The following is a 27,910-nucleotide window of genomic DNA, read 5'->3' on the forward strand; positions in this document are numbered from 1 at the left end:
TGCCAGTCCTAGGGCTTGAACTCAGGGCCGGGCCTGGGCACTGTCCTTGGACACTTTTTGCTCAAGGCTTACACTCTGCCACTTGAGTCACAGTGCCACTTCTGGCCTTTTCTGTGTATGTGGTATCAAGGAATCAAACTCAGGGCTTCGTGCATGCTAGGCAAGCACTCTACTACCACTAGGCCATGCTCCAGGCCTAACTTTTGAGAAAGGAAGCTTACATCTTTGTCTTCTTCCTGACCAGCCAATACTTGGAAGCAAGGAATGGTATGGATTCCATACTTCCCCTATGGGACAAACCACTTCCCCATCCCTGTATGAGCCATCAGTTCTCCTGTTCACCTTCACTGCTCTATGAATGTCTTTTGTTCTTGTATGGAAATTCACACAGGGTCACAGTGTCTTACTGGAAACAGGTGTGTTGTTGTCTACATTCTTAGGTGAATTACTCTGGTGTGGGGTTTAGGAGTCAAAGACCATGTTTATTTACATGATAGTTCCCCTCCCCCTTCAGTGACTGCTACACTCCAAGAGAATGGAATCTTGCTGGTGAAATATAATGACAAAATAGGTAAACTATAGAATTGAATCCATCACCACATTATCACACCTAACAATTTCCACCAGATGTATTGAATGATCAGAATTCAACAAGACTCTGCTATAAACATTGACAAATTAGGCATGATCTTTCAGAGGATTTAGTGTGCCTTGGTTTTACTCAATTATGCTTTGTTTAGTGGTATTTTATGTGTTTTTCTCAAGCCTCATTTCAACAAACTGTGCTCTCACAGGCTTGTGTGCCATCCCTTGTCCCCATCTATAGAGAGGATAGAGAGAAATAGAAATTGTGGCTAGGAGTTTGGCCTAGTGGTAGAGTGCTTGCCCAGCATGCACGAAGACCTAGGTTCGATTCCTTGGTACCACATACATAGAAAAAGCCAGAAGTGGTGCTGTGATTCAAATGGTAGAGCTTTACCCTTAAGAAAGCCCAAGGATAGTGCCCAGGCCCTGAGTTCAAAACCAGGACTGGCTGAGATCTGAGGCTCGTGGTTCAAAGCCAGCCCAGGCACTAAAGATTGTGAGACTTAACCACCAGAAAACCGGAAGTGGTGCTGTGGCTCCAGGGTTAGGGTGGTAGCCTTGAGCTGAAGAACTCAGGGACAACGACCAGGCCCTGGGGTAGGGAGGTAGCCTTGAGCTGAAGAGCACTGGGACAGCACCCAGGCTCAGAGTCCAAGTCCCAAGCCCCCACCTACAAAAAAAGAAAACAATTGTGGTCCTAGTATTAGCAAGAGGATAATGACTCATTTTATTTTATCCTTTTTCATATATAACATCTTTTTGGGAAGGGGGAAGGGTTATGTAACCCTGGCTGGCCTCAAACTGGTAGTAATCCTTTTGGCTCAGCCTCTTAAGTGCTGGTGCTAGCTCCTCCCCCCTCTCTGACAGGAAGGGTTCATACTGTTACTAATTGATTAAAAAAAAAAAAAAAAACAGTACTAGGGCCGGGGGTTTGGCCTAGTGGTAGAGTGCTTGACTAGCATGCACGAAGACCCAGGTTCGATTCCTCGGTACCACATATATAGAAAAAAGCCGGAAGTGGTGCTGAGGCTCAAGTGGTAGAGCTCTAGCCTTGAGAAAGTCCAAGGACAGAGCTCAAGCCCAGGACTGGCAAAAAAAAAAAAAAGAAAGAAAGAAAAGAAAAAGAGTACTATAAAGAGACAGAGGAAATGGTAATTCCCAAAGAACTAAGCATTGAACAAATCAAATTCATATTTTGCTTTTGTGTGTGTGTGTGTGTGTGTGTGTGTGTGAAAATACAATTTTTCCAGTCCTGAGGCTTGAACTTGGGGCCTGCGCACTGTCTCTGAATTTCTTTTCGTTCAAGGCTAGCTTTTTCTGTTTATGTGGTAGTGAGGAATGGAACCCAAGGCTTTATGAATGCTATGCAAGCACTCTACCACTAAGCTACGTTCCCAACCCTTGGAAATCTTGAATAGTTAAAGGACAACATGAAACTGTTTTGACTGTAGGAGAGAAAAGGCATTGGAAGTTAACACCCTTTTTCCCTTGATTTTTTGCATAAAGTATGTTTGGGTTTCCAGATATGTTGCGACGTAGTGAAAACCATAAAACAGCTGCGAGGATTTGGGTATAATGTCTTCTTGGCTTACTTTCAATTTTTCCAGGGCCTATAACTAAATTTAGTATGATTCTCATATGGCTTTAATGGCTCTGGGCTATTAAGTGAAATTATTGAACTTCCAAATCATTTGCTATGTTTCACACAAATCAGTCCTAGTCTGGTTTCCAGGATACTTTAGTTTAGAATTAGTTTATGCATAATTTTTCTTATTGATTTTTAGGAGCTATTTATGTATTAGACACTTTAATACTGTCACATGGTGTGTTCATTTGAATAAATCACTCTTTTTTGTGTTTTCTATTACTAGGTAATTCTAGAAACATGAGGATATTTAGTGTCTTTATATTCACAGCCTACTATAATTTGCTTAATGGTAAGTCATTAAATCCTGCCATTAGTTTCTGTATTTTAAATATTTTAACTCTAAGTTAAAACTAAAACAGTAATTTTTTATTTATTTATTTATTTTTGTGGGTCATGTGGCTTGAACTCTGAGCCTGGGTGTTGTCCCTGAGTTCTTCAGCTCAAGGTTACCACCCAAACCTTGAGCCACAGTGCCACTTCTGGTTCTAGAGGTTAATTGGAGATAAGATTCTCTGGTCCTTTTGTGCCTGGGCTGGCTTTGAACCTTAATCCTCAGATCTCAGATCTCAGTCTCCTGAGTAGCTAGGATTACAGGTATGAGCCACTGTGCCTGATTAAAACAGTAATTTTTTTTTTTTTTTACTTTTTTTTTGTGCCGGTTGTGGGCCTTGAACTCGGGGCCTAAGAACTGTTCTTGGACTTCTCTCAAGGCTAGAGCTCTACCCTTTAGCCTCAGCACCACTTCCAGCTTTTTTTTCTATGTATGTGGTGTTGAGGAATGGAACCCGGGGTCTTTGTGCCTGCTAGGCAAGCACTCTACCACTAGGCCAACCTCCTGGCCCCTAAAACAGTAATTTTTAAGTGGATGCTTTTTTTTTTTTTCCTGCCAATCCTAGGCCTTGAATTTGGGCCTGGGCACTGTCCCTGAGCTTGACTAACACTCCTACCACTTGAGTCACAGTGCCACTTCCAGCTTTTTCTGTTTATGTGTTACAAAGGAATTAAGCTCAGGGCTTCATGCATGCTAGGTAAGCACTCTAGTACTAAGCTACATTTCCAGCCTGGATGCAATTCTTCCTCCCCCCTCTCCCTTCCCCTCCTGCTCTCCTTCCCCCTCCCCTCGATCTCCCTCCCCCTCCCCCTCCCTTCCCCTCTCTCCCTCCCTCCCTCCCTCCCTCCCTCCCTCCCTCTCTCTCTCTCTCTCTCTTTCTCTCTCTCTCTCTCTCTTTCTCTATCAATCATGAGGCTTGAACTCAGGGCTTAGCCCTTTTTCCCGAACCTCTTTGTATTTAAGATTAGCACTCTACCACTTGAGCCAGACTGCCACTTCTGGCCTTTTCTGAGTAGTTTATTGGAGATGAAAGTCTCATGGACTTTTCCTGCCCCAGCTGGTGTCGAACAACAATCTTCAGATCTCAGCCTCCTGAGTAGCTAGGATTAACAGGCATGAGCCATTGGCATCCGGGAGTAAATTCTTTTTTTTTTTTTCTCCAGAGTTGATAATGCTACTTTATTAAAAATGAGCTGATTAATGATCTAGTTGTTTTAGTCTAGATCATAGACAAAATTGATTTTAACCAGGAGCCAATGGCTGACACCTATAATCATAGTTGCTCAGGAGGCTGAGATGATGTGAGGATTGTGGTTTGAAGTCAAGCTGGGCAGTTAAGTCAGTGAGACTAATCACCAATTATCTGCCAGAAAGCTGGAACTGGCCCTGTGGCTCAAAGTGGTCAAGTGCTAGCCTTAAGTGAAAAAGCTTAGGTAGAGTGCCCATATACTCAAACCCTACAAGTATTCTCCCCATCCCCCCCCCCAAAAAAAAACCTCTGATTTCTTACTCATTGTCTTCGTTCTCCTATTTTTTGTTCACTTATCTCTTTTTTCCTTATCTAGTTGTAACTGAGTACTTCATGTCATTTCAATTTTTTTCTTTTTTGTTTATTTATTTTATTTTGTCATTCCTGGGGTTTGAACTCAGGGCCTGAGCACTGTCCTTAAGTGTTCCGCCACTTAAGCCTTGAAAAAAAAAAAAAGTAGAAAAAGCTACTTCCAGCCTTTTCTGAGTATGTGGTACTGAAAAGTCGAACCTAGGGCTTTGCGCATACTAGGCGAACACTACCACTAGGCCAAGTTCCCAGCCCCATTCATTCCAATTTCTACCTCCTTCCTTGTCTCTTGGGGATGGAATGCTGGGACTTGAACAAAGGTGGGTACTAACTAGAAGACTTTTTTTTTTTTTTTCCAGTTCTGGGGCTTGACCTCAGGGCCTGAGCACTGTCTGTGGGCTTTCCTCAAGGGTAGTGCTCTGCCACTTGTGCCATAGCACCCACTCCGGCTTTTCTAAATATGTGGTACCAAGGAATAGAACCTGGGTCTTTGTGCATGCTAGGCAAGCACTCTACTACTAGGCCAAATTCCCCACCCCAATTCTTTTTTTCTTTCTTTTCTTTTCTTTCTTTCTTTTTTTTTTTTTTTGCCAGTGTTGGTCTTCAGCTCAAGGCCTGAGCACTGTCCTTGGACTTTCTCAAGGCTAGAGCTCTACCACTTGAGCCACAGCACCACTTTTGGCTTTTTCTTTGTATGTGGTACCGAGGAATTGAACCTGGGTCTTCATGCATGCTAGGCAAGCACTCTACCACTAGGCCAAACTCCTGTCTCCGCCTCAATTCTTTCTTTTTTAACATAAAATTCTGCTCATTTAAATTGTCAGTTTTCCCTCAATTTGAAATATAAACTTACAAGTGACTTTAGTTCACTTTCATTACTATTGTCCTCCTTTCCAGTGAGAGCAGGGGCGTCACAAAGAGAAGACTCAATTCTTCTCCTGTCCCTTATACATTTGCTGTTGTACATTTCACCTGTCTGTCCATAACCTAGCATCAAAAGATACATTTTTGCCCTTAGTATTTTGAACAAAATGGAATGTGTTAGGCTAGGTAAGAAGAAGTGGATAAATAAAACCTTTTTGTTTCACTTATTTATTGTGATTGCAATGGCTCCATCTTACTGCAGACTTAAGTTTCTCATACTTGTAATTTCAGCTCTCTCTGAAATACTTTTCAATTTGTTTCTTTTACAATCCATGTGATACTACTAGTAATGAAGCTTAGATTTTTCACTTGATACAGAGATGCTCTAAATTTGAGCCATACCATAGCCCCTAAATCTTTTTATTTAATTCATACATTTCTGCAAATGAGGTAACATTAACAAATCTCAAGGGATGTTTCCGAGATTGCAATCCTCTTACTTAGGACTACGTAGCTAGAATTATAAGCAAGAACCATCATACTCAATTATTCCAGGTACATCTGATGGCAAAATATTTCATTTTTGGCAATATATTCTCTTTTTTATCTTTATTTTATAAACAAGTCAGATGGGTCTATATAAAGATAAGTAATATATAGGCAATCCAAAATGAGCTGACTATCTATTTCCCAGGGATAACTACTAGAAATTTCTATGAAAATTGCATATAGGAATACTGTGGTTTGTTTGTTATAAACAAGTCTGGGAACATTCTATATATATTGCTATAACTCTAATCAGATATCGTCCTTGTAGAGTTTATTTTTTGGTGGGGGCAGGAGTTTGGCCTAGTGGTAGAGTGCTTACCTAGCATGCACAAAGACCTGGGTTTGATTCCTCAGTACCATATACACATAGGAAAAGCCAGAAATGGTGCTGTGGATCAAGTGGTAGAGCTCTGGCCTTGAGAAAGCCCAAGGACAGTGCTCAGGCACTGAGATTAATCCCAGGTTTGGCACACACACACACACCAAAAATTTATTTTTTGTGTGTGCCAGTCATGTGGCTTGAACATGGGGCCTGTGTGCTGCCCCTGAGATTTTTTGCTCAAAAATTAATGTTCTGGGCCTGGAGTTTGGCCTAATGGTTAAAGTGCTTGCCTAGCATGCATGAAGACCCAGCTTCAATTCCTCGGTACCACATGCATAGAAAAAAGCCAGAAGTGGTGCTGAAGATCAAGTGGTAGAGCTCTAGCCTTGAGAAAGTCCAAGGACAGTGCTCAGGCCCTGAGCTCTGTTCTACCATTTGAACCACAACTCAATTTCAAGTTCTTTGGTACATAATTGGAGATCAGAGTATCCCAGCCAGCACTGCACTGGTGGCTTATGCTTGCAATCCTAATACTCAAGAGGCTGAGATCTGATGATCAAAGCCTAGACAGAAAAGTCCATGAGATTCTTATCTTCATAAACTACTCAGAAAAAGTCACAAGTATCTCTCTGGCTCAAATGGTAGACCATTAGCCTTGAACACGAAGAGGCTCAGGGACAGTGGCCAGACCCTGAGTCCAGGCCTCTGGGTAGGCAAAACATAAAAAAAAAAAAAATCTTACAGATTTTCCTGCCCACTTTGAACTGCAGTCCTCAGATTTCAGCCTCTTCTGTAGGTTTAATTACATGTATGAGCTACCAGTGTGGCTTCAGTGAAGCTATTCCATGGAAGAATTTTAATGTACAATGAAATTGTTGAGATGAACCTGCACTGTCATCCTGAGGCTCTGCCTAAGTTTCTAGATGTATCTCTTCTGGCCAGAGAACCAATCAGAATTTTAGATGATAAGAAGGAAAGCCATTAGACTTTACTCTTCAGAGTATTGAAGGCATGTAGGCAATCAAGGGACATTCTGGAGGACATTAAGTCTCTCTAGTTATAATTACTCCATTTTATATTTTTATAGTAATGTATGTTTATGAGTTATGACAACTTGCTTAGTTAATGTTACATTATTATAGCATAGGATTAGGATATAGTGTTTGAACAAGTTTCAAGTCTACTGAATATAAAATATGTATCTTAAGGAAGCAATTCATTCAAAAGAATGATCATGTAACTCACCAAGTGCTATGATTTAAAACTACCCCGTTTTGTAAACGTGCTGAGAAATGTACATGTTCTGAAGGTTGTTCATCTTCTTTTGCAGCATTCACTATCACAGTTCCCAAGGACCTGTATGTTGTAGACTATGGCAGTAATGTGACAATGGAATGCAGATTCCCCGTTGAAAATCATTTAGACCTGATTTCATTGGGTGTTTACTGGGAAAAGGAAGAGAAGCAGATTATTCAGTTTGTACTTGGGGAGGAGGACCTAAAGGATCAACACAGTAGCTACAGGCAGAGGGCCTCACTCTTGAAGGACCAGCTCTTCAAAGGAAATGTTGCCCTCCACATCACAAATGTGAAGTTGCAGGATGCAGGTGTTTATTGCTGCATGATCAGCTACGGTGGCGCAGACTACAAGCGAATTACTTTGAAAGTCAATGGTAAGAATTATTAGAGATAAATAAGGCTCATTTTTTTTAAATTAAAAATATCCCAAAGTGTTGAGAGAGCTCTTCATTTTTGGAAGTCTAGACTTTCCAAAAGAATGGTAGCAACCGGTTCATTCATTCAGTCACTTCATTCATTCACATACTCATGAACACACTTGAGCAAAGAAGGAACCCTTCTTGAACATCTCATTCTTGTCAATTATTGGAGATACAGGAACAAGTAACACAGTCATGTTCTTTTGTTTTTTGTGGGTCATGGGGCTTGAACTCTGGGCCTGGGAGTTGTCCCTGAGCTCTTCAGCTCAAGGCTACCTCCCTTCCCCTTGAGCCTCAGCCCTACCTTTAATTTTCTAGTGGTTAACTGGAGATAAAAATCTCATGTTCTTTTGCTGGGGCTGGCTTTGAACGGTGATCCTCAGATTTCAGCTAGGATTATAGGCGTGAGCCACCGTGTCTGGCAACACAGTCATGTTCTATAGTAAGTTTAGCTTTCAAAAAAAATATCGTGACTTTTACTCTTTTATTATGGTAAACATAGTACTTATATTTTCAAACAATTCATATACTATGGCAGAGAGGAAAATTGCAAAAACACCCCTTCCCCTTTACCTCCAATAACTTTCCTGTCTTTGCTACCCAATTGGCCTGCAGAGGTAGAAGCCACTATTTGTATGTTTCTCTAGAAACCTTTTGTATCCACTTACTATTATTGGACTGTTAGGTTTGCCACATGTTCCTGCCTTTGAATCTCTCAAGCCTAAATAAATATATAAAGTTAATGTAATTGTAAGATTGAAATTAAAATAAAGACTGGAAGTCTATCTGAGAAAGCATAAAAAGGTCACATAAAAAGGTCACATGAAGTCCAGGGAAAACCAAGCACTGAGTTGACACAAGCTATGCTTACCAGACAAACATTCATCTCAAGAATCTATACTGATAGTTATCTTGGAGTGCTAAAGGGGAACTGTGAGTGTTAATTCCTGGGGTACCGACACACAAATATGTCATCAGGTCATTTGAGTTCAGATTTTGGGTTAGAATTAGGAAAGGGGAGAGAAGTTACCCACCACCTCTGCTTTCACTGTTGAATTTCATAGAATTGAGAAATAGAAGGATTCCAGGCATACACAGTAATCCAAACTGTCACAAAGAACAGAAATCCCCACAAAGAGTCATACACTTCCTATACACTTCCCACAGTGGTGTTTCTATCATTTGAAACTTCCTTGGACTGTTGAAATTCCCCCCCACCTCTCGTCCTGGATCTTGAACTCAGGGCCTGAACACTGTCCCTGAGCTTCTTTTGGTCAAGGTTAGCACTCTACCACTTGAGCCACAGTGCCACTTCGAGCCTTTTCTGTGACTGTGGTACTGAGGAATTGAACCCAAGGCTTCACACATGCCAGGCAAGTATTTTACCATTAAGATACATTCCCAACCCCAGTTTCTCTTTACATTGAGCTGACGCTGTCTTCTCTAGACATAGGTTTGAGATTATGTGCCTACTTCTTTTGTTTCTAGTATTTTGACTAGAATTATAAACAGATGTTTGACTAGAATGATATAATCTCCTCTTAGTCTTTTCATTTCTGAGCTAACTCTCATCAATAAGTATGAAAAATTCACATTTATCCTAAAGGATCACCAATAATTAAGAACTCAAACATAAAAAATTAGGCACTGGCCAGGTGCAGTGGCTCAGGCCTGTAATCCTAGCTACTCAGGAGGCTGAGATCTAAGGATCAAGGTTCAAAGCCAGCTTGAGCACAAAAGGACCTAGAGTCTTATCGCCAGTTAACTTTTAGAAAATGGGAAGTGGCACTGTGGCTCAAGGATAGGGTGGTAGCTGTGAGCTGGAGAGCTCAGGGACAGTGCTCGGGCCAGAGTTCGAGCCCTGAGACATACCAAAAAAAAATTAGGCACTGGTGGCTAACTACAGGCTCATGTCTGTAACTCTACCTACTCAGAAGGCTGAGGATAGAGGTCCCATGGCCGCCTGGGCAGTCATGCCTGTAAGACCCTTATTTCCAATTAACCACCAACAAATCCAGAAAAGGAGCTATGGCTCAAGTGATACAGTATTAGCCCTGGGCATAAAAGCTTAGGGACAGTACCACCCAGATCCTGAGTTGAAGCCTCATCTCAGGAATAGTGCTGTTATTAAGAAGATATCACTTGTTGACATTTCCAGCTTTTTTTTTCAGTCTATCAATAAGTATCAGGTATCTATTATATTCTAAATTATTCGAAGAAATCATCTAACTTTAAGTCAGCTTTGTTAGGATGGGTTAGTGGGAAACAAAACAAAACAACCTACACACAATAAAATATTATTTTGGCAGTTGGGAAGAAACAAGGAAGTGTTGAAGTATATGAAATGTGAAGTGTATGTTCCATGTCTCTTTGACATAGTAGATTTTCGAGTATTGACGGATTCCTTTTTTTTTCTTTTTGTTGGTCACGGGGCTTGAACTTAGGGCTTGGGTGCTTTCCCTGAGCTTTTGTGCTCAAGGCTAACACTTCTACCATGCTATCACAATACTACTTCCTGGTTTCTGGTAGTTAGTTGGAGATAAGAGTCTCTTAGAAATTGTTCCTTCCTGGGCTGGCTTTGAACTGGGGTCCTCAGATCTCAGCCTCCTGAGTAGCTAGGATTACAGGCATGAGCCACTGTGCCTGGCTTCTTTGGACACTTTTTGCTCAAGGCTAGTGCTCTGCCACTTGAGCCACAGCATCACTTCTGGCTTTTTCTGTGTATGTAGTACCAAGAAATTGAACCCAGGGCTTTGTGCAGGCTAGGCAAGCACTCTTCCTCAAGGCCATGCTCCTGGCCCCCAGTGAAAGATTCTTTTTTTTTTTTTTGTCGGTCATGGGACTTGAACTCTGGGTCTGGGCACTGTCCCTGAGCTCTTCAGCTCAAGGCTACCACCATACCCCTTGAGCCACAGCGTCACTTCTGGTTTTCTGGTGGTTAATTGGAGATAAGTGTCTCATGGACTTTAGTACCCCGCCTAGCTTTGAACCGCGATCCTCAGACCTCAGCTTCTTGAGTAGTTAGGATTACTGACATGAGCCACCAGGCCTGGCTACCAGTGAAGGATTCTTGATGGAGCTAAGCACATAAACAAATAAATTGGAGGATTTGTTTGACCATTCTGTCTTCTGTTAGAAATGACTAAATCGGTATCTTGTCATTCACATATGGTTTGGGGGATATGAGTTGATTTAGACCAAGAGCATGAAACATTTACCTCCTGAGCAAATCTAGCCATGAAGCTTGCATGCACAGAGGCAGTGCAGCCTGTGGATGTAAAGCTCCTAGCATGCCAGCCACTACATATCCAAGGAAGTGAACTCCTGAGTCACCTCCTTATGCAAATGATTTCACAGTAACTCTGCTGGACTTCTCTTCCCATCACTGTAAATGTGTGGTAACTCAGCTTCCCCTGGGGAGTTTACTCATCATGGGGTTTTAAAAGGTGAGGCATTTTAAAACTGAAATTTGAAAGGGTGTAGTTTGGGGTTAACTCAATTATCACTATCACTTTGGGTGTTATTACATCTTTTGCCTTTTTTTGTGTATGTTCGCGTGCATGCATGCACACACACACGCGCAGTGGGGCCTATGCCTATCCTGGAGTTTAAACTCAGGGCCTATGCACTGTTTCTAAGTACTTTTGCTCAAGGCTGGCATTCTACCATTTGAGTCACAGCTTCACTTTTGGTTTTTTAGGGATTAATTGGAAATAGAGTCTCACAGGCATTTTTACTCAGGCTGGCTTTAAACCATAATCCTCAGGTGTCAGCCTCCTGAGTATCTAGGATTACAGGTGTGAACCACCAGTACCCTGCTAGGTATTCAACTTTTAATTGAGAATGTTTTCTCTTAATCACTGAAGTTAATATAGTTTTGGGAATTTTCATTTGGGGAAATGAAATGACCATTTAATACTTTCAGAGCCCTTAATGGGATCAGATAACTGAAAGAACAAAGTATTACATAGTTATCCTGATAAAGCTATTTTAATGACACGGATCATGGCTTATTCTCCCACTGAATCATACCTCCACTAAGAAACTCCAGCTCTGTTTAAGTATTCTCTATAGCATCTATCTTTATCTAATATGTCTGATAGTATATCCGAGGATGTATTTTGTTTGCTGTCTCTTTCCTCCTGCTAGAACATAAGCTCTACAAAGGCAAAGATCTTTGTTTCATTCATCATGTATTCCTAGGACATGACATATATAGTAGAGTGACATGAACATATAAAAAGTGTTTGTTGAATGAGTGAATGAATTCTTCAAGTAAAACTAGTCTAACGGTCTTAAAGCATGAACAGACTAAATATTTGAAAATATTTTTTTCTTTTTCTTTTTTTAAAATATATTTTTATTGTAATTAATAGAAGGATTACATTATATTCGCCAGATAGAAGGTACATTACTTCACAAACATTGCTACCCTTTCTCCTGTTTTTGTCCCCATTTCCCTCCCCCTACTCCCTCCCCTCATCTTGTTTTCCCCTTCCCTATCCTATTGCAAATAAATAAATAAACATATATACAATATATCAGATAAAAGGTAAGATACTGTAACAATATGAGATAACCAAGGGACAACAAAAGAGATGAGAAATAACATAGTACATTAAGAACAACAATCATGGGCCGAGAGTTTGGCCTAGTGGTTGAAGTGCTTGCCTAGCATGCATGAAGACCTGGGTTCGATTCCTCGGCACCATATACATAGAAAAAAGCCGGAAGTGGTGCTGAGGCTCAAGTGGTAGAGCTCTAGCCTTGAGAAAGTCCAAGGACAGTGCTCAGGCCCTGAGCTCAAGCCCAGGACTGGCAAAAAAAAAAAAAAAAAAAAAAAGAACAACAATCACACATTATATGGCTCTTGTTTCTATATCCTGAAGGTCTTTTCATTTAGCCTCATCCTATAGGGCCTTATGTATCTAGCTTTTGCCCTATTGTAAACCTCTGCTAAGAGGGTCCAAGGTTTATACTAATTATGACAAATGAGGGAAACTATTGAGCCTATGTTCCTTTGTGTCTGGCTTACTTCACTTAATATGATTTTTTTTCTGTCTTTCCATTTCCTTACAAATGGGGCGATGTCATTCTTTCTGATAGCAGCATAGAATTCCATAGTGTATAAATACCATATCTTTTTGATCCAATCATCAACTGAGGGACATCTAGGTTGGTTCCATATCTTTGCTATGGTAAATAGTTCTGCAATGAACATTGTTGTGCTAGTGAATTTAGTATTCCTTGTTTCTGGATGATTGGGTAAATGCCAAGTAGTGGAATTGCTGGGTCATAGGGGAGCTCTATGTTTAGTCTTTTGAGAAACCACCATACTGCTTTCCATAGCTGTTGAACAAGTTTACACTCCCACCAACAGTGTAGTAATGATCCCTCCTGGCCACATCCCCATCAGCATCTGTTGTTTTTAGATTTCTTGATAATGGCCATTCTAATTAGAATGAGGTGGAATCTCAGAGTTGTTTTGATTTGCATTTCTTTTATGGCCTGAGATGTAGAGCATTTCTTCATGTGTCTATAGGCCATTCTTATTTCTTCTTCAGACAAGACTCTCTTTAAGTCTTTGGCCCATCTTTTAATGGTATGGTTGTTTCTTTGGAGATTAGTTTTGGAGTGAATATATATTTTAGATATGAGGCCTTTGTCTGTTGTATGGTTAGTGAAGATCTTCTCCCACTCTGTAGGCTTTCTAGAAAATTTCTGTTTCTAAGGCTGTTCAGGAACTGTCAGTACCTTTTAGGAAGAGGAGGAATAATTCTGTTATTACTGCTACTCCTGCTAGCAAGAAGACATTGACACTAATGTAATATTTACTATGTGTTAGGCCCTGTAGTAAGCATTTTGCTTATGTTATACATATGTTTACTCTTCAACTTGACTAAATACTTTGTTACAGCTAAAATTTTCACATTTTACTATATTTAAAATATGACTATGTCTTTCAATATAAGGCATCTTAGAGTCAGTGTTATATTGCATGATTCTTCCCATTTTAAGAATGGGGAGAAATTTGAAGGTTAAGCAATTTGCCTAAACTCCACCCATCGTGTAATTGGCACAGTGAGGTTCTAAATTCAGGCAGTCTGGCTCTGAAGTTTTTGCTCTGAATTACTCTGTTTTGCCACCTATCTTTGTACTTGTGGAGTCTGTAGCAAGTTGTACAATGATTTCAAAAGTAACAAGAATCAGTGTTGAACTGATGCTAATACTCAACAAACATCGTCCATCTACTAAAGCAGGAATTTGCAAAAAGTTTTGATTATCTACTCCATCTAAAACCACCTTAAAGTAGCGTATAGATAACTATGCACTCTATAACAAATATTCTTTTTATAATATATAAATTAAATTTCTATTTTATAAGGCAAAAGAATACAATTTCATATGGATTGTATGAAATCTAAAGCATCATAAGTGCTTTTTTTTTTTTGATCATGGGGTTTGAACTCAGCGCCTAAGCACTGTCTCTGAACTCACCTTTGCTCAAAGGTAGCATTCTACTACCTTAAGCCACTGCACCACTTCTGGTTTTCTGGTGGTTAATTGGAGATAAGAGTCTCGGATTACAAGCATGAATCACCAGGAGCTGGCACTACAAATGCATTTTATTTTATTTTATTTTTGCCAGTCATGGGGCTTGAACTCAGGGCCTGGGCACTATCCTTGGGCCTTTTCAAGGTTAGTGCTCTACTGCTTGAGCCACAGCACCACTTCTGGCTTTTTCTGTGTATGTAGTACTGAGGAATCGAACCCAGAGCTTTGAGCCTGCTAGGAAAGCACTCTATTACTAGGCTATGCTCGCAGCCCACAAGTGCATTTTAAATGTATAAAATTAGACATTTTGGAGGGGAAAAATTTAACTATATATTAAAAATTTTTTTGTGTGTTCTAGTCTTGAGGACCTGGTTATTGTCTCTGTGCTTTTTTGCTAAGGTCAGCACTCTACTACTTGAGCCTCACTTCTACTTCTGGCTCTTTTGGTAGTTAATTGGAGATAAAAATTTGGGGCCAGGAGCATGGCCTAGTTGTAGGGGCCAGGAGTTTGGCCTAGTGGTGGAGTGCTTGCCTAGCATGCATGAAGTCCTGGGTTCGATTCCTTGGTACCACATACATAGAAAAGCTGGAAGTAGTACTGTGGCTCAAGTGATAGAGTGCTAACCTTGAGAAAGCTCAAGATAGTGCCCAGGACTGGAAAAAAAAAAAAAAGAAAGAAAAAGAATTTTCCATGGGGCCGGGAGTTTGGCCTAGTGGTTAAAGTGCTTGCCTAGCATGCATGAAGACCCGGGTTCGATTCCTCGGTACCACATACATAGAAAAAAGCCAGAAGTGGTGCTGAGGCTCAAGTGGTAGAGCTCTAGCCTTGAGAAAGTCCAAGGACAGTGCTCAGGCCCTGAGCTCAAGCCCAGGACTGGCAAAAAAAAAAAAAAAAAAGAATTTTCCAGGCTTTCCTGTGTGGGCTGACTTCTAACTGTGATCATCAGAAATCAGCTTCCTGAGTAGTTAGGATTACAGACATGATCCATATGCACCCATGGTTTTTAGATTAAAATTCACTATTAACACATGAAGTTTTAGGCAACACTTTCTCAGGTTCTATTAGGTACTTATTGTGTCTAACTTCATAGTATGGTTGGTAAAACGTCACTTCTGACTTTTTCATTTGGTTTCTGTATTAGTATTGTCTTCAATCCTGTTTCTTTGTGAGAAGCTTTAAAATTCTTTTTTGTTTTTTTTCCCCCCCAGTCCTGGCCCTTGAACTCAGGGCCTGGGCACTGTCCTTGTGCTTTCTCAAGGCTAGAGCTCTACCACTTGAGCCACAAAGCACCACTTTTATGTATGTGGTACTGAGGAATTAAACTCAGGTCTTCATGCATGCTAGGCAAGCACTCTTAAAATTCTTTATATTGTAAGGGTGATGTACAGAGGTGTTCCAGTTATAGAAGTTAGGTAATGAGTACATTTCCCTTTAAAAAGTGTCACCTCCTCCCTAATTTTCTCCCATTTTTCTCTCCTAACCCTCTTCCCTCCCCCCCCACTTTTTGTTCTGACCCTGGAGCTTGAATTTGGGGCCTGAGTTCTGTCTCTCAGCTTTGATATTTAAGCATGGTGCTCTACCACCTGAGTCACAACTCCATTTTAGCTTTTTGTGGTCAATTGGAAATACGAGTCTCACAGACTTTGCTTCGTGGGCTGACTGTGAACAGTGCTCCTTAAATCTCAGCCTCCTGAATAGCTAGGATTACAGTCATGAGCCACTGATACCTGACTGTGGGGAACTTTAAATTAGCTCATTTTATAACATTAATTTACTTATAAGAAAACCTGAAAATCTGCAATAACTGCAATAACCTCAGTGAGTCACCTCTTCCCTTAGGTAATATAAAATTCCCTCCTCACTGGAAGATCCCTGTGTGGCAGACAAAGTAAAACCTAGCGTCGATCAGCAAAGCTTAGGAAACTTAAACTGTTCACTTGGTGATAAGTAGGAGCTCCAATATTTTCATTATATATTCTCATGTATGGGCCCTGCTTCAGAGGTTGATAATAATTCTTGCGGAATGAATTAGAGTTGTACTACATTTATATGTGTTCCTCTGTGGGAAATAACATCATCACTCATTCGTCTTTCCTTAACAAATGATTATAAATGGGTTAAAAAAAACAAATGTTTTTACTCCTAAGACTTTACCATTAACAGTGATTTTAGGTTTATACTTTAATTGCCCATAAGTCAAATCACATGCTATGTGGATTACCCTCTATTATGACAATGTTATTTCATAAAGCATTTATTTCATGTTGTAGTACAATGTTTTCATTTTAAATGATTTTTAAGCATGACAGGTACCAGGTTGAGAACTCTCAAGTACTCATGTAAACTATTATTTGGGTTTTAAGTTCATAGGTATTGATTTTATTTGTGTTGATTTCCTTGATTCAAGAATACTAAAACATTGATTATTTATTTGTTTTGTTTTTTGTTTGTTTTTTGCCAGTCCTGGGGCTTGAACTCAGGGCCTGAGCACTGTCCTTGGACTTTCTCAAGGCCAGAGCTCTTCCACTTGAGCCTCAGAACCACTTCCGGCTTTTTTTTATGTATGTGGTATCAAGGAATCAATCCTGGGTCTTCATGCATGCTAGGCAAGCACTCTACCACTAGGCCAAACTCCCCGACCCTGTCCTTGAACTTTCTCAAGTCTAGCACTCTACCACTTGAGCCACAGCACCACTTCTTGCTTTTTCTGTGTATGTGGTACTGAGGAATTGAACTCAGGGCTTTGCGCATGCTAGGCAAGAACTCTACCACCTAGGCCACACTCTTAGTCCCATGTCTAAGCTTTTATTATGTCTTTGGCAAAGGGATGGATGTTGTTTTTCATGTAACAACAGAATAAAAGCATGATATTGTCATTGCAATGAGCAAACAAGAATTTACATCTCATACTATATCTACACACTCAACAGTTTATTAGAATAGTCAGTGAACTGAGATTTTTAGTCCTAAAACTTCTCCAAGTTATTATATCAAATTGAACCACAATTTGTATATTGCTTATAAGTTACACGACTTATTAAAATAGCCAACACAAGCATTTATACAATAAGTATTAAAATGTATCAGAAAAAAAGTAGTAGGGAAAGGATGGTGGGATGGCATATGCTGTGGGTCTTAGCTAATGGTCACATACTGATGTCAATGCTCATGAAAACTCTCCAGTGCTAATGTAAGATGTAAAGAAAGAATGACAGAAAATGGGTAAGTGGCATACAGATGCCACACAACTTTTGTAACTCCAAAATTGCTCTCAAATTTGAAGATGTATTTAAACTTTAGAAAACATTAAGAACATGGCTTTTTTGGTTTTTTAAATGACAAAGTATAGATATTCATATCTAACTTATAATCATTGACCTAAAGTTACAAGTGACCTAAAGTTACAAGAACAAATGATACGTCCAAATCAATTTATTAAATAAAGTCAGAATGGTACTTGACGGCTGGAAGGATTTATGTTTATGAAGATAGCTTTACAACAAAAAATGAAAATAAGAATGTAAGGAAGTGGTGCTATGGCTCAAGTGGTAGAGTGCTAGCCTTGAGCTGAAGAGCTCAGGGACAGTGCCCAGGCCCAGAGTTCAAACCCCCTCCAAAAAATAAAATAAAATAAATTAAACGACTGTAAAATCTCTAGTACCCTACAGTGAGGCATACCAAGACTTGAGTAAATAGACATATTTTATATTTGTATTAAAAAACCACTGGTGTAGAATAAAAGATGGCAATTTATTTTAAATCTTTGTATTGTGTTTAAATCAATAGATATGCCATGGTAATATTTACACGGGTGGATTTTTTTTTGTTTTGCCAATCCTGGGACTTGAACTCAGAGCCTGAGCTCTGTCCTTGGGCTTTCTCAAGGGTAGATCTCTACCACTTGAGGCATAGCACCACTTCTGGATTTTTCTACATATGTGGTACCATGGCAAGCACTCTATCACTAGGCCAAATTCCTGGCCCCCGTGGTAATGTTTACAGCAAGACAATTGTTCCTCTGTGCTCAAACTTAGCCCAAGTTGGAAATAAATGAGGCAGACTAACAGGCATGGTCCCCACTACTGAGCCAGCTGAACATTAAGCTTATTTTTCTGAGAACCAGCCTGCATTGAGAAGCTTCCTAATGCAGAGTAACACCAAACCAACTTAGGAGGAGTAACGCTACAAGAAATCTCTGACTTCTCTTTGCTCATGATCTAGCCCCATACAACAAAATCCACCAGAGAATTTCCATGGATCCAGTCACCTCTGAACATGAGCTAACATGCCAGGCTGAGGGGTACCCTGAAGCTGAAGTCATCTGGACAAGCAGTGATCACCGAATCCTGAGTGGACAGACTAATGTCAGCCATTCCCAGAGGGAAGAGAAGTTTTTTAATGTGACCAGCACACTGAGAACCAACACTACAGCCAATGAGATTTTCTACTGTACTTTTCGGAGAGTAGATTCCTGGGAAAACAATACAGCTCAGTTGATCATCCCAGGTAACATTCTGAATATGTCAAAATGTATCAGACTCAAGACATCTGTTTATCATAGTCATTAGATGAGGGCTGGATAAACGAGTGACTAGATAACAGTGTATTTACTACATATATGCCATTTCCTCCCTCTCCCCCTCCCAAGTCATAGTGCTGCATAATAAATATTTAGCAGATATTGAATATGCTCTACTTACCAAGCAGCATATTAGGCACTGTCTCTTCTTAGACAAATAAGACACAGTTCCCACTCCAGGAACAGGTAGGTAAATATTTGCATATAGGAAATGCTCCTATAATTGAAGTAAATTTAAGTAAATTTTGAAATTGAAAAGTGATGTTCAACTTCCACCATGTTTCAAGAACCCAAATCTTTCAGGGTTCCTGTGTTAGGAAGCAAATATTTCAGCTGAGGGCAGTCTGCTTTGAACTATGAACCTTGGTGTCCCTTGGCTTTTTAGCTCACAGCTGGCACTCTACCACTTGAGCTGCACCTTCACTTCTGGTTATTTGGAGACTTAAGTGTATACCAGATTTGTCTGCTTGGGCTGGTGGATGAATCATGATTCTCAGACTTCAGCCTTCTGAATAGCGTGAACTGCTGGTGTCAGACAGTGAGATTGTTTAATGTAAAGGTGTTCTGAAAGCCAGGCACCAGTGGGTCATGTCTCTAATTCTAGCCACTTAGGAGGCTGAGATCTAAATATCATGGTTCAAAGCCAGTCCAGGCAGGAAAGTCTGTGAGACTATTTTTGTTGTTGGTCATGGGTCTTGAACTCTGGGCCTGACCACTGTCCTTGAGCTCTTCAGCTCAAGGCCAGCACCCATGAGCCACTGTGCCACTTCCAGTCTTCTCGTGGTTAGTTGGAGATAAGAGACTTTCATGTGTGCTCCGGCTGGCTTTGAACCATGATGCTTAGATCTTAGCCTCCTGAGTAGCTAGGATTACAAGCGGGAGCTACCTCACCTGCTGTGAGACTTTTATCTCCAGAAAACTGGAAGTGGTACTGTGGCTCAAGTGGTAGAGTGCTAGCCATGAGCAAAAGAAACTCAGGAATAGCACCCAGGCCCAGAGTTCAAGCCCCATGATGACAACGACTAACACTACCACCACCAAAAGGTTCTGAGGTCATATAATATAACCATTCTATTAATTACAATAAAAATTATATGGAAAAAAAGGTTCTGAGGTCACTTCACACTCCCCCAAACAGATGCTGTCAGTCAAACTCCAGAGTTGGACTGACAAAGAAAACAGATGAAAATTTAGGTTGAAAAGTTGACCAATATATAAAGAAAATCCAGCATGGGATTGTGAACAAACAAGGAAAAAATATTTAGAAAATAAGGAAGAGACTGATGTCAAGAGATGGCATTCTCCTAGAATCTTTGTGTCATGGTACCCCTTTTCCTCCTATGTGGGACCACAGACAGAGACTGGGAGAAAAGAAAGTAGCCGCGGTCCTCATCGGGACCAGAGTGTAAGGAATAGAAGTTCTTTAACTGCAGGTTGATCTACCCTGTTTCTCTGCGGGCCACCCTTGCCATGTGGGCTTAGTTCTAGCTTCCAGAATGTAGGAGGAAGTGACATTATTAAGTCTGCCATTTAGTATTGAGCAGTCACACAGCGTAGTACTATGTGAATTACTTTAGAAATTTCGGAGTATTTTCATTTTGTAGGCTACTTAAAAATCCAAAGCCTGGGATTCCTCAACTTCTCCAGGGCTCTCACTTTTCTATCAGAACTATCCCCTCCCTGGCCATTAGCTTTAAGTATTTAATAAAATGAACCTAAAGCTACACTAAATTATACTTCCAGCATGATTATTCTCCTGACCACTTCCTATCAAAATGTTATTTTACTTGGGCATGGTGGCTCAAACTTAGAATCCTTGCTACTTGAGAGATGGGAGAATGGGAGATCATAGTTCAAGTCCAGACCCAAGATCTCTCTAAAAGTATGAAAGACTCAGTCTCAAGGGATGGTTGGATATGTTGGTTCATGAAGCATTCTAGCAAGGAGATAATGAGGGAAGGCATAAATCAAAGGATCATAATCCCTGAGGAATAAATATTGAGATCCTAGCTCAAAGATAACTAATGCAAAAAGGGCTAATGGGTGGCTTCAGTGGTAGAGAACTTACCTAGCAAGCAAGAGGCCCTTCAAATATAAAAGTACTGCACATATATACCTATATATACATACATGTTACATGTACACTTTTTTTTTGCCAGTCCTGGGGCTTGAACTCAGGGCTTGGGCACTGTCCTTGGACACTTTTTGCTCAAGGATAGCACTCTACCACTTGAACCACAACACCATTTCTGGCTTTTTCTATGTATGTGGTACCAAGGAATCGAACCTCAGTCTTTGTGCATGTTAGGCAAGCACTCTACCACTAGGTCACGCTCCCAGCCCTAAATGTGCACTTTTTATATATACATAGATAGTCAATTCCTTTTGTTTTTCAGAACCACCTGTGAGCTTTTCTGAGAAGAAGAGGACTCACTGGGTGATCCTGGCATCCTTCCTGCTGTTCCTTCTTATAGCACTAACAGTCTTCCTGTGCTTAAGAAGAAAGGGTATGTCCTTCTTTGCCATGGTTTTCCCTGGGGATATGGGGTAGTGTTTGAAGGTGGTACTGTTGTTGTAATGGCATTTAGGCAGAGCTAGAAATGCTAAATATGTTATCACGTGCAGGGCTGGACCCACATCACAATGTACGATGTCCTACTCAAAATGCAATTTGGGAAACACTAACAAAACATGCTACCTTCCTATAGGCTTTCACTTTCAGGGCTCACTTTCAATTATGCAAAATAGATTTTGCTACTCTGGAGCAACACTTAGGTTGGAGGATGGCACTGAATCCTCCAGTAACATTTTTGAACGACCAAGATGGGATATAGCTTTAGGAAAACGGACTTAGCTTTGCAAGGTGATACAGTGACATTTCACTGTTCAATAGACATCACAGTGGACCAGAATGGGATTGCTGTGTGAAGATCTGGTGTACAGCAGTGTTAGGTGAGAGGATGGATGTCTGTGGAAGTGGAAGAAAACTTGGTTTCCTACTATTTCTTTCTTGATGCAAACAAGTGCAGCCTTAGAAGAGGAAGTACTAATACATCTGATGGTGTCACTTGAATTTGAGTGTTGCATTAGTTACAACATTATATTGAGCTGATTTCTGGGTACCATACATAATAAAACCAATTCCTTCTATAGTGCTGTGGTATTTTTACCATAGGATTATTTCACAAGGTATCTGAAGGAAGTGTTACATCACTTAAAAAATAATTTGCATGTTCTTTTCTCTACTTAGTCCTGAGAGTGATTAAAATAGAAAAAAATGAATATTCAAATAATTTCCTTCCATTTTAAGAGGATTCAGAGTGAACATTTCCCCCCAGATTGGGACATATAACAAGAAATCCAATTATCTTTGTATAGAATTGTTTGATGTCAAATAGGGAAGTAGAATATGGAAGGGAATTCCAGTAGTCATTGAGAAATTCCCTGTAACCTCTTAGAAAGGGTGGGTGGATCTGGGAAACTGGTCATAACTGGGTGGGGTGGGGATGGGGTTTAAAGCTAAATTGTTTCTGAAGATTAGGGTTCATATCAGAACCAAGGTAGTTGGCAATGATATGAGGATCAAGTTTCAACTACCTAGAGGTTGGGAGATGGACTAGATTTGCACGAGGATATGATTGTGCTAACTACTTTTTTTTTTGGTTATGGGGCTTGAACTCTGAGCCTGGGTGTTGTCCCTAAGCTCTTCAGCTCAAGGCTACTGCCCTACCCCTTGAGTCACAGTGCCACTTCTGGTTTTCTAGTGGTTAATTGGAGATAAGAGTCTCATGTTCTGGGGCCGGGAGTTTGGCCTAGTGGTAGAGTGCTTGCCTAGCATGCACGAAGACCCGGGTTCGATTCCTTGGTACCACATACATAGAAAAAAGTCAGAAGTGGTGCTGAGGCTCAAGTGGTAAGAGCTCTAGTCTTGAGAAAGTCCAAGGACAGTGCTCAGGCCCTGAGCTCAAGCCCAGGACTGGCAAAAAAAAAAAAAAAAAAAAAAAAGAGTCTCATGTTCTTTAGTGCCTGGGCTGGCTTTGAACCATGATCCTCAGATCTCAGCCTTCTTAGTAGCTAGGATTATAGGCATGAACCACTGCACAGGCCTAACTATTTTTTTTTTCTGGCCTTCATTATGAATTTATTTTGCCATTCTGTTACATAAAACATCTTATACAAAGATGGTGGTAGCAAATATGTTTTCATTATAATGATATCATTTGATTGGCAGGATAAGATGTAAGGTATTATTTTCTCTACTTGAGAGCTATAGTAACTGAAAACCACAGAAGGGTTCCATGGCTTGTTTCTTGTTATCCAGTTGGTTGGTGGAGCTAGGATTACAATCCGTCTGCTTGCTTGTGATCCTTTGCTCAGATGAAAATTCCTGTTTTCTTCTGTGTTGAAGTAAGACTGATTTTCCCAATGTGTGCAGTTATTTGCTTCCTGAATTTGGAACCTGTCACCAGGAACCACAGCAGACCCAACAGCACAGGCTCCTGAAACAAGTTTTTGTGTTTTTTTTTCCCTCTTGTTTCTTTGGAGAAATTAGATTCATAGACTTTATGAATGGCCAGAAAACCAAAAAATAATAAGGTACTTAGAATTTGGTTTACCCCCAGGAGAAGATGGAAAAGTATATGCTCATAACGAAAAATCTAAGAGTAAAAGATATGTCCTAAACTTTTGCCTCCTTAACCGAAGGAGTTGGGGCCCTGAATGACAATTAGTCTGGTGAGTTGGGATTAAAAATGTTTCACAGGAGACTTGTAAAGTGAGATGTAGACTTGGGTTCTTTACAAAGGCGCTAGTGGCTCACACCTATAATTCTAGCTACTCAGGAGACTGAGATCTGAGGATCATGATTCAAAGCCAGCCCAGGCAAGAAAGTCCATGAGAATCGTATCTCCAATTAACCCCAGAAAAAAAAAAGGGAAGTGGCACTGTGGCTCAAAGTGAAGAGCTCAGGGACAGTGCCCAGGCCCTGAGTTTAACCTCCACCCCGCTCCCCCCAACAATGAGAAAGTGATTTCTTTTCCTCTTAGAATGACAGATGTGGAAAATGTGGTACCTGAGATACAAATTCAAAGCAAGAAAATGTTAAGAATTTGAGAAGGGATGGGAAGGTGAAGGAAAAGGAAAGAAAACGTGAAAGCAATAGCAGGGGGAAAATAAATCCATCATGACTCATTTCCTACTAGAGGAGGCTCCTCGTGTAGACAGACTGCTGACTCCTCTGCTTTTAACCGGAGCACTCCCCACACTTCAAGAGATTTAGAAATGGCCCTCCAGTGAAAAGGGGTGATTATCTTTGTGGAAAGCAGAAGGAAGAAGATGGGCAGTTTCTCTTGGCTAACCTGTTGTCTCTATCCTAATGTCTTCCTGCTATAGAGAAGTCTATCAACTGATGGATGAACCATTAATTATTCGTTACTCCTACAGTGGTAAATGTCAGCCACTGTTACCTGTCTCAAGTGTTGTATGAAGTATCTCAGTTTCTCCTCTGCTCCTCCCAAATGAGATAACTACTAGAACCATTCCCCTGTTATACAGAGAAAAGCAGAGAACCACAATGATCATGTAAAGTACCAAGACACACAACTAATGACAAAAATCAAGTTTACAGGTTTATTACCCTAACAGGAGATCCTCATTCTAACTCAGTTTGCTTCGCTCCATTTGGCTACAAATGTCTACACTTACAAAAGGGCAGAAAAACCTCTCCCAAGTTATATACTAAGTTAAAAAAAATTAAACTAAACAATGAGCCCTCATTTCAAGTCGTGTATTAATTAGAATAAGCTCAGGCAGTTTTCCTTATGTGGGCTTATTTATGTTATAAATCTAGTTAGTAAGTATGTGGATCATCCTATGAAACCAGCCTTCCCAGTCAGCTCAGGATTAAAGAGTTTATCAATACATCAGATGTTCAGATTTTTGTTCTTATTATTACTCTTGGATCTTGAACTCAGGGCATGAGCATTGTCCCTGAGAAGTTTTGCTTAAGGCTAGTGCTCCATTTTGTGCCACAGTACCACTTCTGATTTGTTTTTTGGCCAGTCCTGAGGCTTGAGCTCAGGGCCTGAGCACTGTCCCTGGGACTTTCTCAAGGCTATAGCTCTACCACTTGAGCCACAGCACCAGGTCTGGCTTTTTCTATGTATGTGGTACCAAGGAATCGAACCTGGGTCTTCTTCATGCTTGCTAGGCAGGCACTGTACCACTAGGCCAAACTCCTGGCCCCCAGACTTTCAGATTTAAAATCCCAGATAAACCAGAATGGTTAGTTATCTTTTATCATGTAAGGGTAATAGGGCATAACTATGTTTTACCTCTTTCTCTGATCGAATGACATAACACTCTTGAGTTTGTTTCTTCCAGAGTTTCTTTTTTTCCCCTCACCTTATCATGCCTAGTGAAATTAATATACTGTTATCGTTCTCCAGATACCCAATTTGAGGAGACATAGTCAACATCGAACTTCTAATCTTCAAGGAGGGATTCTTAGCCTAGACTTGGAGAATGCACAAATGAAAGGGCCTGTGGGATCCAGACGATGTTGGACTTAAAGGCCAAAGCTCTGACTGTGGAACCAGGGGAAAACAAAGAGAATGAAGAAAGATGGAACATGGGAGGAAACCCTGAGACAGCAGAAGAATGGAGAACCTCACCAGTGCATAGGAAAGGGACAGCTGACACTGCTGAGTGAGGAGCCCCCCCACACCTGGTTCATCACTCCTTTAGGAAAGTGGGCTGAGAATCCCTGACTTAATTGTCAATTCTTGCAGAAACACCCTTGCCTCTACTCAGTGCCCAAACTGATCTTGTAGAGACAGGAAGTCTGAGGACTGGAAGACTGAGTTGTTTCGATGTTTTTGTGAATCTGTGGAGGTCTTCTCATGTGAGTGTGGCGATTAATGGTTTATTTTAAGACTGTTTTGTAGTAAATGTGAAAATGTCATCATCAAATCCAACTTGCTACTTTTTAACAACTTGCTTGTGTGCAGAGGAACATAAAGTATTTGTGAGGAGCTTGAGGAACTGTTGGTACAAAGAAGAAAAAACATCAACCCCTAGGTGTGTGTGATCTTACCTTATTTAACCCACTGATGCATTGGCTAATTTGAATCATCTGATTCTCATACCTCAAGTCTCTGTCATCGTTTCTGCCCTGTTTAAATATCAGTTTCACAGCTATGTGGTATCTTAGTTACATGATCTTATTTCATCTTGGTTAACACTCCCACTATGGCAACAGCTATTATCATATTTATCTTTTAGCTATGGATGCAGAGAGATTAAATGATTGCACACAGAAGAAAATACACCTACTTTCCTTTCTGAATACAATTTTCAGTTGGACTTTGAAAAATTTGTTTATGCAAAAACTATTTAGTAAGAATTTTGACCTATTATGCCTTGCCATGTGCCAGGCCTTCAGTATACAGATGTGAGGCAGAGAAAGTATCTGTTGGATATATTCAAATCTGTTAGTAATCAACAGAGTTTTAGTTTATGGGAAGTAAATATTTAAAAGACTGTAGAATACAATGTTTGGGCTCCTTTGCTAGCATTATATTTATACTGATTTATTTGTCCTTGTCTTATAATCTATGTTTTATGTATAGTGTCTAATATTCCTTAGTAGCTCCTTTTTAAAAAATGCTGTTAAATTCTGAATCCATGCTCTTCCATGGCTCAATATTCCGATACTCCAATAAAAGACCATCAAAGGTCTTCATTCCATCCTCTTAGCATCAGTTTTCTCTTTCCAAAAGCAACCTTTTAAAAATTATGTATTATTGTGAAGATATATATTAAAAGTTCATTAAAGGTTCTCATAACTGGTAACACTTTATGCATTGGCTATGTCCTGGGCTAATTTTTATTTAATATATGAATTCTTTGATAGCAGCTAGAAGAGATTTGAAATTCTAAACAGTCAGGAATTGTGTCTTGTTTGTTTCTAGTTACTTTCTCCTAGTCTCTTTGTATCTTTTTTTTTTTTTTTTTTTGCCAGTCCTGGGCTTGAGCTCAGGGCCTGAGCACTGTCCTTGGACTTTCTCAAGGCTAGAGCTCTACCACTTGAGCCTCAGCACCACTTCCGGCTTTTTTCTATGTATGTGGTACCGAGGAATCGAACCCGGGTCTTCATGCATGCTAGGCAAGCACTTTAACCACTAGGCCAAACTCCCGGCCCCTCTTTGTATCTTCTATAAGATTTAGACACTGCTGGTTATCCACCACATATTCCTTTAGATTATCAGCATTTATAGTAAACACTTGCTCTCTGACTGAGTTTGAATCTGGATAATTCTGTGTTTACTCCGAGGGAGCCCCGTGGATTCCCCAGGGCATACTGATTTAATTCAGTAAGAATGGGCAACCTTATTATTATCTGCTTCCAGACAGAAGCATGTCTGGAACTTCTTCCCTACCTCTTTTCTTGTAAGTATGGCTTGTAATGCTATACTTGCATATTTATATTTTTTTAATCTGAAAATTCTGGTAGTGGAATATGTCTTGGCTGCTGACTGCCTTAGATCCTCATCGGTGCCAGGATGGGCCTAGTATCCCTTCTTGAAAATTTGACAACCACTGGCTCCTATCAGGACACAGGCCCCCTAAGATATAGTTTTTGAAAGGCTTTAACATTCAGTGCCTTCTTGTGATGCCCCAAAGTCTCCTTTCCTTGATGATTTACTAGCATTTTCTTTGATTTGTTGATGATTAAGTCTAAAGAAACAGAATCCCTCGCAGGGGTTGCTTCTGTTCTCTGTTTTCACATGTGTATTTGTAGAATGATTTGTGGAGCAATAGCTTGTTTATGTGAAGTACAAGTAAAAGTTTTGGCCTACCAAGACATATGTTCACTCACACTCCAAAATCTTAACACCGTGTGGTGTTGGGTTGGGTTTGTAAGGCACTTTATTCATCTCTGTTGTGTTTCATTGTAAATTACATAGAGATTATATTTCACTCTGTATTTGACTATTAGTACCTTCAATAATTCAATAAAATGTTCTTATTTATTTTATCCTTGATGGAGCAGTCTGTCTGTTTTATTTTCTGTGAATTTTGTAAGGCCACTCTCACTTTAACCTCCAGTAGAGAAAGTCACTTTGAAGATCTGCATCCCTCATCTTAATTCTCTTCCTAGTTTTTATGTAGCAGCATGAAAATAATCAAAACAATTATTTA

At 40.2% G+C, this 27,910-nt stretch overlaps 1 protein-coding gene across 1 annotated transcript; it reads left to right on the forward strand.

The window, feature by feature from the left end:
- Positions 1 to 2,459: 2,459 nt before the first annotated feature.
- Cd274 (CD274 molecule) lies at positions 2,460 to 26,718 on the forward strand. Its single transcript, XM_090329942.1, has 5 exons — positions 2,460 to 2,522; positions 7,188 to 7,529; positions 18,352 to 18,636; positions 21,106 to 21,216; positions 25,156 to 26,718. Exons 1-5 carry the CDS (start codon positions 2,471 to 2,473, stop codon positions 25,176 to 25,178), a joined length of 813 nt encoding a protein of 270 aa, XP_090186068.1. The 5' UTR covers positions 2,460 to 2,470; the 3' UTR covers positions 25,179 to 26,718.
- The last annotated feature ends 1,192 nt before the right edge of the window (positions 26,719 to 27,910 follow it).

This window comes from Megascapheus bottae, chromosome 3 (assembly GCF_031878675.1).
Source record: "Megascapheus bottae isolate mThoBot1 chromosome 3, mThoBot2.hap1, whole genome shotgun sequence".
NCBI classification, from domain to species: domain Eukaryota; kingdom Metazoa; phylum Chordata; class Mammalia; order Rodentia; family Geomyidae; genus Megascapheus; species Megascapheus bottae.